The following is a 13,966-nucleotide window of genomic DNA, read 5'->3' as shown; positions in this document are numbered from 1 at the left end:
AACCAAGCTTTTTGGCCAAGAGTTTACAAAATGAACACTGACAGATTTGTTCTACCTCTGACCTGAGCTGCCCCAGTGAAGTTGGAAAAATCTGGGTCTTCCATGGTTTTAAGGCCTCACTCAAGAATGGACTTCTTTGGCCATCACTCACCTGCGCAGCTCTCAGGGAGGTTATGTGACCTGGATGCAGAGCAAAAGCAGGTTTCTAGTAAAGATCATTGCTGCAACAATCAGAGGCTAACATCTGTTTTCACTACAGATGTCCCTCTCAGAGGACATATATGTATATGAAGAGTGGTTTCCTTTGTCCTCTGGTTTATAAAAATAGGTGAAGTGAAATAAGATTTCAGCTCTACTGGCGCTGGCAATTAAGGGGCAAGGAAAGGCAAGTTGACATGTCTGTGACTGGCTGAGATTAATTGTGATGAACTATGATTGCAGCTTTCAGTGTTTGGCTTTCGGCTTTACAAGATCAAGCCTGTAAATTCAGCGTTTCCTCATGTCTATTTAACAGCTGCAATTTTTTTGATGTAAACACCCAAATGATTAGATGTGGGAGAGGGTGTGATCTCAGCTCGTGGTGTTGGAGACCTCAAAACATGCACTCAAGACCTGGCAGCCACAACCACTAAGAGCCAGGACACAGCATGTGCCACATGTACAAATACAAATTGGTTATACATCTAAAGCAATGTTAATTGAGATGCATTGATGAGTTGGTAGGGAACCCAACCCCAAAGGTGACTGAATTCAGCTTTAAACAGACAACTTCTTTCCTCTTTACATTACTGACCCTGAGTCTGGGAGACCAGCAGAAGAGCAGGCTGGCCCCATGCACCAGAGGCAGGCAGCATGGGACCAACCTGCATCATTTTTCAGCTCCTATTGGAGTGCAGGGCAATTGCACACCGGCTCACCGCTCAGCTGGCACCTGTGGTGAGACCCACAGGGGACTTCAACATGGCACCTACAAGACCAGACTCTGGTAGGAAGCATGAGTGGGACACACCTTTTCCTGGGCACTTATTTATGAATTTGTTGTTTCTGAGCTGAATCCGGGAGCGTGAACAGACCTAGCAATGCTGTCAGGGTGCCAAGGGAAGGGAGAGACTAATCTGCACTAAGTTACACCATGTGTGCACTTCTATGACAGGTGCTCATCAAATACTCTGAGTACACAGATACCTCTGCTTGGGGTCACTGGGAAGCTGTCACAAATGGGAGCATCACTATCACACCTGCACATGGTGTTATGATGAGCCACCTCCTTTATCAAGGCTTTAGAACTAAGAAATACGCTGCTGCTTTAGGACTGCTCTGAAACACTTCCCAGCCTTCTCTGAGGTGTTATACACTCCTCCAGCATCGTCTGCAACAGCTCTCAGCCTCCTGTGATGTGTGTGCTGGGAGTCGGGACGTGCCAGCGCCAGCAGCTGTCTGCACAGACACTTCCCAAGGGAAGTCAGCACTGGTTCACAGGAGTGGGTTTGAACATGGCAGCTATGTCCTGCAGGCTCCCCCAGGAGCTCCTGCCTTCCACTAGCTGGGATTTAGGTGTTGCCAGTTCCTGCCAAAGGTATAAGCTAAACCACCCGTGGGCACTATGATGCATCTTACCGCTTCCCACCTGGGGACGCAGCCAGGGAGGGTGTTTGGCAGGAACTACCCTGCTCCGGCTTGGCTTTGGGGGGGAGATTTGCACACTGCTGGAAAGTCTCTCCATCACACACAGGTCTTTAGCCTCTGCACAAAGCTGACTGCGGCTGAGAGTGGTCAGTGTAGAAGACTTGACAGCCTCTAGCAAAGAGCCCTCCACTTATGTTAGGGTCAGGAAGCAGCTACTGCACACTGCTGCAGAGGGCAGGACACTCCGGAAGAAAAAGGCTGCCTACTCTGCTAGGCTCTGGCTCACAGTGCCAGCCCCAATGGATGCAGCGAAAAGGGCTGGAGACTGCACAGGGCTGAAACATGGCACCTGTGAGCAGCACACACTGTCCTGATGCCCTTCTCCAGTTCTAGAGCAATGTCCTACAGCTACCAGCGTGCTGGGCTCCTCACTGGAATCCCTCATTCTGCCATATCCCCTCCAGTTACACGTTTACTGGTGTTGGTTTATGCTAGATCAATCGACAACTGGCTGGGATTTAAACGCGGTGTCAGCTGGCTCCCTGGGGTGACAGCACAGCTGTGTGCTATGGGATGCTTTATGGAGGTTCACCTGGAAAGGCAAGAAGAAGAACAGAAAAATGATCAGTGATCAGTTTAAGCTCTCTAGAGACATCACCACTTGTCATGAGGAGGAAGACCTGGGCACTGAGAGCCTGGACCAGGTTATTGCAGGATGAAGACAGTCACTGCTTGCGCAGAGCTTTGGTAAGCCGGGCTGGGAGGAAGAGATGTGAGACGGTTCCTCTGCCAGCTCCTCTCTTTGACAAGTAAAAGCCACCGTGGAGCCAGGGACAGCGAGCTGTGCCGGAGAAGCTCAAGGGACAACGTGGTACGAGCATCTACGGGGCATGGCGAGGAAGTCTGGGCTCTTCTAGACGGCAGCATCCAAGACCCTCCCATTCAAGGATGTCTTCGGCTGGAGGCCATTGTTCTGAGCGTGCACCTCTGGCTTGGGCTGTGTCATCTTCTGCAAACGCTGCCCAGGAATGAAGGGAGAGAGCACATCAGCCAGCGGTGGCACCAGGGCATGGCAGCAACTGAAGGTTGGGACCCCCAGCCTCAGAGGTGGCCCTAGTTACAGGGCCAGGGGATTGTGTATGCAGCAGGAGTTACTCCTCCAGCATCATTCAGCAAACCACTGCAAGTCACCTTTGCTTTGGTGCTGCGCACAGCACAGCAGCTCCTCTTTTTATCTGAAATACAGGGATCACCCTTATAACGTGGGCAAACTGTTACCAGGCAGTACCAGCTGCAGGTAGGAACAAGAGAGAGCTGTGATGTCACATGCTTCAGAGCAGACCCATTTTCCCATTTCCCCTCATTTTTCGAAGGGGGCTGATGATTATAAAGCGTTACTAACTAGCTAGACCAGGCTAACAAGGTTACAGTTTGTGCTGCTGATGCAGATCAGACCCGTCCACCTGCACAGACCTTTGCACCAGCAGCAATTCCTGTCACCCATAGCTCATCAAATGAAAATTGCAGAGCCAAGTAAAGTGAAGCAAGAACCCAGAAAAATATATGGAGGGGCAAGTCATTACTGGAGGTGTGTGGACTGAGCAGAATGAATCACTTTTGCCTGTCAGGGAGGGACTGCTGCTGTAAGATGCAGAAGAGAAGGCAGAGGAGAACTGAGCCTGACCTGAATAGACATCACTAAGTCAGGAAGAAGCTCTTTCCAGCAAAGGGAAACAAGCTCCTTCTCTCCAATACCGCTGAAGTGGCTGTTGCTGGGTGAAGTCCCTGAAATGTTCACTGAGCTGCTTCTGCCATTCATGATCTTTTTTTTCCCCCGTCACATTCATGCTCAGTAGGATCAAAATTACTTGTAATCTTTCCTGTCTGTCAAAATCACTTTATTCAGCACTGGCATCTAATTTCCCTCCAGCTCCAGCTCTATTACAAACTAATCCAGGATCTGTGCATATAAGAGGCCAAAAATTCTCTTTCTGATACCAACACACACACACATCACAAGCCTACTTTCTTCCTGCTGCCATCTGCTGCTCACTCCTTGGTCTATAAATGATGGGGAGGAGGTCTGGGTCTCCTGATGTGTGTGGGCACTGTTAAAGGTAGAGCAAGCCAGGGAAGATGCATGCCAGCCATCCACGCTGCTGACTGGTACTGCTGGCTTGCACAAGATGCTGAAGGGGTGGGTGGAAACATGCTCATCAGCTGCCCTCCGTGCCCCTGGGGCAGCATGGGAGTCCCCAGAACCTTGGAAGTGCTGGTGTTGCCACACTTGCTGCATACATAACCAGCACAAGCCCTTGGTCAGAAGGAGTGGAGCCACTCCTGGGAGGCTGCAGGCCAACTTGGGTGCCCCAGATGCCAGGATGCACTTTCACCATCCCTAGTGAAACAGGATTGAGACTAAGTAAAGGGTTAAACCCATACCTGTATTTGCAGACTTCCCTTCTTCCCTGCCTTTTCCAGCTCATATAATGAGGGAATAAGAAACCCTGTAAACACCTGAGAAAGGATCTACTCTTGGAATTGCTGCTGGCCTTCAACCTAAAATCAGCCAGGTGCTTGGTATAACACCCTGGCTTGAGTCCTGCAGGAACGCCAGCGCAGGTTTCAACACCAATGGCAAGAACCTAAACCCAACCTCAGGTGAGAGGCCAGAAACTGAAAGCAGATCTGAGACACCAAACCCATCCAGTTCCCACATCAGAACCCATCCAAATGGAGACCTGGGAGAAAGAAAAGTCAAAACCACCTGCAACTTGACCTCAGAGGTGTGGAGCCTGAAGCTGCCCTCAGCCCAGCAATTCCAGCTAAAACATTTCTGAATTAAACATTATTCAAAATACAGCATCCATGAGGTAAACTCATAGGATTTAGATGGCATCTTACTGTTGCAGCTGGGCTGTGAAAGCCATACATCAGCACCCCTGCGGTGCCTTCTGACACCTGTATCTTGCAGCAGACAGCACTGAGCCAGGGACTTTGTGCACAGGGCTCTCGAGACTGCTTGTCAACACTGTAAATAAAACCTAAACAGTAATTTCTAGGTATGACATACAGAGACCCATGATTCACTGCTACATAAACCCCTTCTCAAATTATTAAAGAAAATGTTTTAAACGAGATCGGAGTTGTGGGTATTGTGGATCCTGCATAGAAGTCTTCCTTGCTTCTTAACCCCTCATTCACTTAGTGCCCTTTGCAAAACACAGGGTAAACTACCATTGTGTATGCCTGTTGCTAGCAGGTCCTAGCCCCGAGATACTTCAAGCTTTACGCTCAGAGGCTGCTGATCTCTCTGCTGAGAAGTGTCAAGTAACCATGCTTATAGCCAGGGACCACCAGGAACTGGGATTTCTCTGGGTCAAGAAACCTCAAGGATTTCTTCCCAGTCTCTTCCAGGGCTCCAGCCCCCCGCACCAAAGAGGTCTTCATGGGAGAAGGGTTCCTGTTTTGTGACAGTGACAACACAAAGCTCAATGAGGGACAACAGACCTGAGGATAGACTAGCTGAAGGTCTACCCACTTGGCCAGGCACCGCCAGTCACATGCTGCCCAGCAGCACTCCTAGCCATTTAGACATGTCAGTGCTCAGTCAGGCTAGCAAGTCCTCTCCAGTGAGCCTGTGTTGCCAGAGGCTGATCTGAGCCCTCCTGGAGGAGAGGGCGTGCAGAGCTCCCACCGCACCAACCTGAAGTACTCCGACAACTTTGTCCAAGCAGAGTCTGCTTGGCTCTTCTTAGGCTTAGTTCAGTGCTGGGGTTACTCTAAGCAAAGAGCAGAAGAGGAGCAGTAAAGCTGTTCATACCTGCCGGAGAGTCCCTGTTGAGGTGAAGAAACAGTACAGCATGTATCCTGGAATAAGTACCATGGAGGACAGTGCCATAAGCCAGCCAATGCCTTGTCCCCACGCAGGATAAACGTATTTTCCCAGTGTCAGAGGGGTCATTTCCACCACGCTGAAGAAGAACACACCCTGGGAAAAGAGCACCAGTCATCACAGGTGAGGGTGTGCAAAATCAAGGTCCATCCATTCTTCCCTTCACTATCCTCTTAGATCCCAAGAGTCTTACAGCAACCCTGCAGCTCCTTAAACTGGTCTAGATACTCTCAGCCCACCAACTGGTGATTTCATATAATTTCTTATTATCCTATGTGAAAAGCCGGAACTTGAACACACCTGAAAACCTGATTTGCTTCTTCACTACACTACTCAGACAAGCAGTGCCCCCACACCAGCTCCTAAGCAGGTTATCAGCACCCTCACAGCTGGCCTCAGGAGCCTTCGTCTTCCTGTCATTGACCTGCTCACACCATTCTCTGTACACTCCTGCTGGAAGCAGAGGAACCAGCAAACGCAAAATTGCTCGGCGGTCAGTTGTACTGCATTTACTGATAGCTTGTGCTCTGACAAGGCTATCAGGGGCTGAGGCTGGAGCTAGAGTAGCTGAAAGCCTTCCCCAGAACCAATAATGACTTTTTAGAACAGTTATTTGCTTATCTTTTAGCAACTCAGAAAGCAAAATAAGGAACTGATGGCCTCATTTATACTACAATAACCAGCTAGAGCTCTTTCTACAGGTGGTTTCCAGCAGGTGGAGTTACCTGTATTAAAGTACCCATCTCAAGTCTGCCTAGGACCACCTTGCACCAGATCTATACTGGGTTTCCCTTACAGCCCATCCAAACTAAGAGGCCCTTCTGAATCCACTCCTGCAGGTAGGATGCCCCAGGTCTTACGAGGCAGACAACAGGAGTGAAGAAGGCCCAGCAGATCTTCCACCAGATGCAAGGTCTGTAGCCAATCATTTCTTCGATGTTCCTGTAAAACCTGTTCACACCTACAAGAGGAAATGAGTATTTAAAACAAACACCCCATCTCAGCACCATGGTCATCACCTCTTCTTATGACACAGCACAGGCCAGCCACAGCAAGAGGGTGACAATACCCTGGCATGAGAAGCATTATCAGGAGTGGTTGGGGTACAGGGACATAAAAGCAAATTCATGTTAGCAGCTTCCATGTTCTTGGTGTCCTCTTGAAGGACCAGAGGGCAGGACCCTAGGCATCTGCCAGTTTGTGTAGAGGTCTCTGTGGGGGCCTGGAGAAGTGAGATGACAGCCTTCTGCTCCTGATTTTCTGGAGTTATCAGCCTAAGTTATTTTCAGTGGCAACATTTTTATTGGCTGCACTGTGGGAGACTTCTGAAATAATTCACCATGCCCATGGAGAAAACAAAGGAACAAGGTCTTTTGTGCTTACCGTAACACCAAGAAATTGAGACGGTCTCGAAGAAGACAAGAAAGAGAAGACACATGCCACTGGCTGAGTAGTAATCAAACAGCTTGAAGACATAAATGCCACCCTGAAGAGACAAAACCAGGGTCAGGGAGTTTAGTTATAGATTTTGGTCAACAATATCAGCTGGCTGCTTGGATTGCTACTGTCTGTGTTTCCTGGCTTTAATGTTAATTTCCTTGGACAGTAGAGCCGGCGTTGCAACGTTACGACTGGAGTCTGGTTCCCAGCAGCAAAACTGATGTGTTCTTGCAGACAATTAGCCAGCCTGTTCAGGCATGGCCAAGGGTAAAAAGGAGAGCAGAGATTCACTAGGATTTCTTAATTTTCTCTGTTCTAGATTGAGTCACTTAATTTAGTCTGCTCTGCCCCTCCTGGGAGCTTTGCTGCCTTGCCTCTTCATGAGCCTACAGTGCTCCACAGTCAGTCTCCAGCCACCCAACGCTAACCTCCACACATGTGAGCCTTGGCTTCAGCCCCAGAGGTTCAGGGCCCCAAAAGACTGGTCTTCTTTACGTTATCTTAACTCTTTGCACCAAGCATTCCCTCAGCTTGGGCTCTGTTGGCTTGAGCCCTTATTGCAGAGAGCAAAAAGCCAAGCCAGACTGACAACAGGATAGCAGTAAAAGTTATGGAGGCATCCTAAGTCACTTGAGGTGTAGCAGTGATGAGCAAGCCCATTTATCCAGCATTAGGATGGCTCCTAGGATTGCTGTCACTTCTCCCAAAGCTTTGGTACTGCTGTGCTATGACAAAGTGACTAGAAAGGTGCCACGAACGGAGGTACAAAGCACAATACCTGGGTGATATTGGAGAATCCAATGAGATAAGAGATGAAACAGACTACTGCGATGAAGACCTTCTTCCTGGCTCTGAGGAGATTAGGGTATTCATCCATCAGGGCTGTAATGAACCCTTCCACGGTGCAGAACTATGGGAAAAGGTATACACCAAGGACATACATGTAAGTATCTTAGCCTGACACCAACTCCACCTACATTTAATTCCAGTGTAGAGAATCTCATTGCTTTAAGTGCTCTCTGCAAATCCTAGAAAAGAAGGGGGCACCTCTGCACAAAGTTGGTCTGAACCACCTTCTGAAAATGCCTCTCTGCCTCCACTGAACAGAGAGGGAGCTAGAAGCACTGGGGTTAAATACCTAAAATTAGCTGAGATAAATCCCTGCCTTTTGCCTCCCGTGGAAAGGCTCCTCTTTCTTCCCCCAAACTCTCTAGGGCTTCCTCACCACTGCCAAGCTCTGTCACAGCTGTGTGTCCATCTGCTGCTGGCACATGTGCAGGACCTTGCTTGCTCTTCCTTTCCCATGTGTGCTCTTAGCCTATTGCAACAGTGCTTGTGCTGTTCAATGACCTAAAACACTCATGGAGGAGCTGCATTACCCACTGCCCAGTCTCATGTGCGTGTGCATAATAACATCTCTGACTACCCGGTCCTTGACTTTATTTCATTTCTCAAGCACGCTACATTAAAGGCATGTAGCACTTTAAAAGCCCATCCTCACAGTGCATGGTCTTCCTAGAGCTGAAAACACCTGGATGGCTTGTGCAGCGCTATGCCAGGCACAGTATATTAATGCTGTCTGCACCATAACACATAAAGGAGTACCTGTGAGCATTACCTTCAAATAATTTTTCTTATTAGTTCTGCATGGGGACAATTTGACTGTATATATGTGAAGTGCATCCTTCCCTCCTATTTCTTGATAAATTGTGAGATTCACCTTTCTATATCACTCCCAGAAACCACTGGCAACGTCGAGATCATAGAGGGCACATGATGCCTCTAGAAAAAGTCCTGGGAAGTTTATGACAGCAGCAAGCTCCTAGCTTCCCTGGTCACTCTCAATAAATATACAAGCCAGTGCAATGAAAATGAGAGAGTTTCATTGCTTTTGTATGTCAGGGACCTCCCTGTCCCTGGAAGAGTGCTCTAGAAAGTGCTAGTATTTTTAGATTCAGCTTTGAATAGGGAGACAAGCAGATAAAAAAACCCCGAAAAAACAGGAGCAGAGGTGGAGGTACACAGACTAAAGAGCAGCGGAGGGCTGGAAATATGTGTGGAAGAAAAGTGGGGACTGTAAGCCATGCCTATAGCTGGGCAGGGATGGCGGAAGAACTTGCACACTGCTAGCTACTGGGGCTGGCTTCCATGTGGGACAGCGCGAGGCAAAGGGTGATGTTTCTGCCCAGGGTTCTATATCCACATGGCACAGTGCAGAAAGCTGGTATTCCCAGAGCATCAAAGCTCAACTGCTTCAAATCGAATTTTTAGTGAGCTAAGCTTTTTATGCTGGACACAAGTGCTATTAAAGCATCTTTTGCCATTCAGGCATGGGTTAAACTGCCTTTATTCTCATTGACAGCGAGCGCTTCACCCCGTCCCACCTAGCTCGTTGTCTGGAGGAGTCAGGACTGAGCTGGCACCACAGTGTGAAGAGCCAGCGTGACAAAAAGTACACTGTCAAAAGCTATTCCTTCCACGTGGATGTGTGGCCAGGCGCTGATGAAGCCACGGGCAGGGCCAGGCGGTCTGCCACCAGGCAAGGCAGGGAGGGAAAAGGGTTCAGAGGGGGAGACAGGGATGGCTGGGGGCACAGAGTGGATGAGAGGGGTGTCCAGCAGAGAAGAAGTGAAGAAAAAGATGTCTCATATATTGGGAGGGAGTAAAACCGACAGCCCTTTTGCTCTGGAAGAGGGATCAAAGTCAGGGAAAGCACAGGGGGAAAGACAGGGAGACAGGCGATGAGGAACAGGGTTAAGAGTTGAAATCTCTTTGCCTCCTACCAAAATTAAGCTGCCGTGTAATGGGTGAGGTGGGGAAGCAAATGGTTGTACACTACTTTTTCTATCCATAAAAGAGGCAACTGCCTTCATACTATTTACTGAAAATTGCCTCATGCCAACCTTAGGCTTCAGAGGTGATGCAGCCTGGAGGAGGCTTACCTTTCCAACCCTGGAGACCTCAGCTGCCTGACTGGCCTGGGGTCCACATTTCCCAGCCCGTACACCCAACCTCAGATGCTCACACAAGGTAAGTAAGCACCCGAGTGAAAGCATGCTGCTTTCAGGAGCGATGAGGATCTGGTCATGGTGCATACAGGTGGATACACACTTCAATCTGCTTTCCAAAAAGTTCCATTTTTCTCACCAGTTGCCTCCAGCCACAATTTTTAGTCCATATTGTGTTCTTCATCTCACCGTTGTTTCTCTCCTAAATATTGTATTTCTATTCACTTCTCTCTGTTGCATTTTTAACTCTTCAGGAGCGTAATCATTACACAAGCTACTGGATCCAATAATCTGGGCTTGGGAGTCAATATAGGTGGCACCTTGGTCTGAAGGAAAATCTCTCTCCTACCATCTCCCAGTGTCAAAGGCTTGCTATTCTCTCCTTGGCTATGCAGAGCACCCTGGCCAGGACCCATGGGCCTGTGGGGGGGTTGTCCCCAGCTGCCAGATGTGCAGCAGGGAGCCACGGGAGTGCATCTTACTGTTGGCGTTGGAAATCCTCAGGAATAACCTGTGAGAGGCAGCCTCACATGGCACGGACACAGGCTTGCAGTCACAAGACTTGCTAGCTCCCCTAGGGAGAAAACGCCTGACCTGGAAACTGGTAGGTTAAAAGAAAGCATTAGCATATTATGCAAGAGGGTCTAGACGCAAAAAAGCTAAAGCCTGGATGGATCAGAGGCAGAGTGAACATTAAGGCACACGAGCAGCAAGTGGGGGCACAGGAGGGAGGTGCGTGTCTATCGATATAGGTCATTCGTCCTGTTCAAGTAACTGCAGATGAGATGAGCATCCTGGCAGAATTAGGGGGCTGTAGCTGTGCTGCATCTGCAGAAGGCTCACTATCGAAGCTAATGGACACGGGTGAACCTACTCCCACCATCATCACGGGGTTGGGGCTTATTGCTGCAGCACAAACACAGATCTTAGCCCTACCTTCCTTCGCTAGCCAGGCTTCTGAGCGCCTCTGCTGTGCTTGGAGCCTTGTGCCCCGCTGGTGAAAAGCCGCAGCCCCAGCCCAGCAGCCCTGGGGGTGCAGGGTACAAGAAACGTCCTACCACCCTGCTGCGCCTCATGAACTGGGCTGCTGACCTAAAAATAACTGCTCCTCATTTGCAAAATACCACAAACGATACTTAATCAGCACATAGCAAAACCATCTCTCTTTTTTTTTAACTGAATGCTTCAAAATACATGTGCAATTTCAGCTGTCAATGCACTGTGTTATTTGTTTTATATGCATAAGCTGCCATGCTGTTAATAGTGTGTTCAATTGTCAGAGCTCCAGCATGCAGACAGAAAGCGTCTTCACATGCATTTATCTGTGCTTTTCTAAAAGCTTGTTGTCCTTTTGGTGCTTCTTTCCACAGCCCCCTCCTCCTCCATGCAATGATAGCCCCCATGGACTGCCTGCCCTCCAAGACTAGCTGTCAAAAGGGACCTGGAGAATTTAAAATGATATTTCAAAAGCAAATGCAGCAAATAAATTCCACACGGTGCTTAGAGAGCTTATTGTCATGTCTCAAACTATTTACCAGTGCTGAGCAAATAATCCATAGAGAGTATTTTTTTTCCCCTGTAAATGTAGCCTCTTTTGGAACATTTAGTCATTATTTGAAATTATTTGTCAAATAACATCTGTGATAATGCAGACATGAGATTTATGATATGTTTATGGGAGTGTGCCATAATTGAAAATCAGATTTGGTTGATTAGATTTTCCTGGAAACCAGGTGTGACATTTCAGGAATAGGTCTGAGCCTGATTATGAACTAGACTTGGGTTTATGAACGCTTCCTGTTATCCAGAAGAGCATCCATTTTGTACCAAGGGTTTGCCCTGCAAGGAAAGAGCATGTGGGCACAAAGGGAGGATGTGACAGACCAAGCACAGGCTTTTGAAGGAGCCTTTGATTTTGATGCACTCAAAAGGGAGGGACGCTGCAATTCACTGCTTCACTGGGTGGCTACCGTTGTGCTGAATTATCAGGGGAAAAAAAAAAAAAAGTATCACTGCTCATAAAAACACAGACTGTGATTTTTTTTTTTTTTGGTTTTCTGAGGGCTTGGGAGTGGGCAGGGTAGAGACCTTTTGCTACATCCAGCTGTTTCCTCCTCAAATATCTTGTAAGACTTATCTGATGGTGAAGCAGTCAGAGTACCCAGGCACAAGCCTCTCCCAAGGCATGGCTCTTTTCTTCTGCCAGGACCTTCCTCTGCTCACCTCTAAACCAGTCCAGGGTGTTTCAGCTCTGCTCAGGGCCACTTTTGTTAGCAACAATGCTGAAACACTGCATCAAACCACCATCCTCACACCATGGGAGAGCCTAATCCAAACACCACACGGCTGCTTTTCTCAGTGCAACCTGTGGATGCTGCACCAGAGCGCTGGGTCTGGCTGAAAAGTGGTACCTTGTGCGGAGGTGCTCCTCCCAGCTCCTGGGAGTAGAGAAGATGGAGGCTTTCTACCCTAACCTATGACAGTAAGCTAAAGTAATGACATTTTCTTGCCTCGCAGGAAATGCAGTTTGGTCAAGGTGACACAGTAAGAAGATCCAAAGCATTCAAACTGAGCATCTCACAAAATACCAGGAGAGCTGTGATGACCACAAACTATTCCCATGCAGGCATGAAATGGAGCAATTAATACTTACTTCCCTCATTTCACCTATTTTGGGTGTGAGGCAAATAGTGTCTTACAAGAACAGGGCAGTTATTAGTTGAAAGAAATCTTTTTCCCTTGCCCCAAAGTATTTTGGCAGGCATAGTTTGCCTCTAGCTCTACTTAGAGCCTGTGAGCTCAGCTACCAGTGTCACCCAGTAAGATGGGGACATGCTGTGCCCACACAGCAGCACCAGCACTTCACTAGGGCCAAAAATTGATCTGAACAGAGAAAAGTTTTCCAAAGATCCTCTTCTCCTACAAGGAGGTGGTGACTGTCTTAAAAGGCTGACTGGTTCTTCTGGGCTGCTGGAAGCTAGTCATTACTCTTATTTTTAATTGGCAGCAGGAGAAGGACTGGTGCATTGGGTAGTGGTCAGATACAGCCACGCTTGCCGTACATGCCTACGTTAGGGAAGAGCACAGAGGTGAACGCCACACAGGAGATTTTGTTTCATGCAGCTGCATCACATCATGAAGAGCAAGAAAAGACCCTGCTCAGCACTATCCCAAGGCGCAGAGGGGGATGCCACCCCACTTTGTCCCTAGGTCATCTCACCTGACTGTCCAGACCCAACATCATCAGCATAGAGAAGAAGAGGATCGACCAGAGCGGGGAGAGGGGCAGCTGTGTGACAGCCTGTGGGTAGGCAAGGAAAGCCAGTCCAGGGCCTGCAGTAATGAAAAGAGGGATGAGCCCATGTTTATAAAGCATTTGATGGGAAGTCTGAGCTAAGGGCCACAGCTGAGCAGAGAAACAATGATTGCAGTCAAGAATTGCAGGTATTTAATATAGGAGCTAGAAACACCTGAGCCTTCACTGATGACACACCAGCCTGGTGGGGTGCACGGGGGTAGGATGGGGAGGCAGGAATGACTAGAGAAATGCTTTGCCTTTTCCTTTCTGCAAGCAAGAAAGTCATCAAATTATTGCTACCAAATGGAGCTGGAGCACTTTGCTAGAGAAATGAGCTGGTATTCTGAGCTGGTTATAACTTCCCTGATGTCTTTTTTTTTTCCATCACACAATGCTTGAGAGAAAGAAACCTTGAAATAAAAGCTTTCTCTGGGAAGCCAGCAATTTCAAAATATGTCTTTGTGCAAAATGACACAGTCCCATCTTGGCTGAAAAATTATTCTGAGATTACCATTTCAGAATTTAACATGGAAAAGGGACTCCGATTTTTTATCATATCTACTGAAAACATAGGCAGTATCTATTCTTCATAGGAAGGTTTCAGAAAGAAAATGGCAAAAGGATGTGAAAATTCAGCACTAAAAGAAGGTGAACATTAAAAGCAGGTGGAGATGTCCCTTGAAGCCAGTGTGATGAACA

At 48.1% G+C, this 13,966-nt stretch overlaps 1 protein-coding gene across 2 annotated transcripts in view; it reads right to left on the bottom strand.

Annotated features, from left to right (window-relative positions):
- Window positions 1-2,245: 2,245 nt before the first annotated feature.
- Window positions 2,246-13,966, bottom strand: part of LOC121088586 (sodium- and chloride-dependent GABA transporter 1-like) — a 36,428-nt gene continuing 24,707 nt past the window's right edge. For both annotated transcript variants that reach the window (XM_040594919.1, XM_040594918.1), the window contains exons 10-15: window positions 13,190-13,302; window positions 7,740-7,871; window positions 6,905-7,007; window positions 6,382-6,482; window positions 5,450-5,617; window positions 2,246-2,644 (exon numbers count right to left, since the gene is read on the bottom strand). In XM_040594919.1, the coding sequence (XP_040450853.1) occupies window positions 2,540-2,644; window positions 5,450-5,617; window positions 6,382-6,482; window positions 6,905-7,007; window positions 7,740-7,871; window positions 13,190-13,302 (722 nt within the window). In that variant the 3' untranslated portion in view covers window positions 2,246-2,539. The remainder of the gene's footprint in view (window positions 2,645-5,449; window positions 5,618-6,381; window positions 6,483-6,904; window positions 7,008-7,739; window positions 7,872-13,189; window positions 13,303-13,966) is intronic.

This window comes from Falco naumanni, chromosome 5 (genome assembly GCF_017639655.2).
Source record: "Falco naumanni isolate bFalNau1 chromosome 5, bFalNau1.pat, whole genome shotgun sequence".
Taxonomy (NCBI): domain Eukaryota; kingdom Metazoa; phylum Chordata; class Aves; order Falconiformes; family Falconidae; genus Falco; species Falco naumanni.
This window is presented reverse-complemented; position numbering and strand designations above follow the sequence as displayed.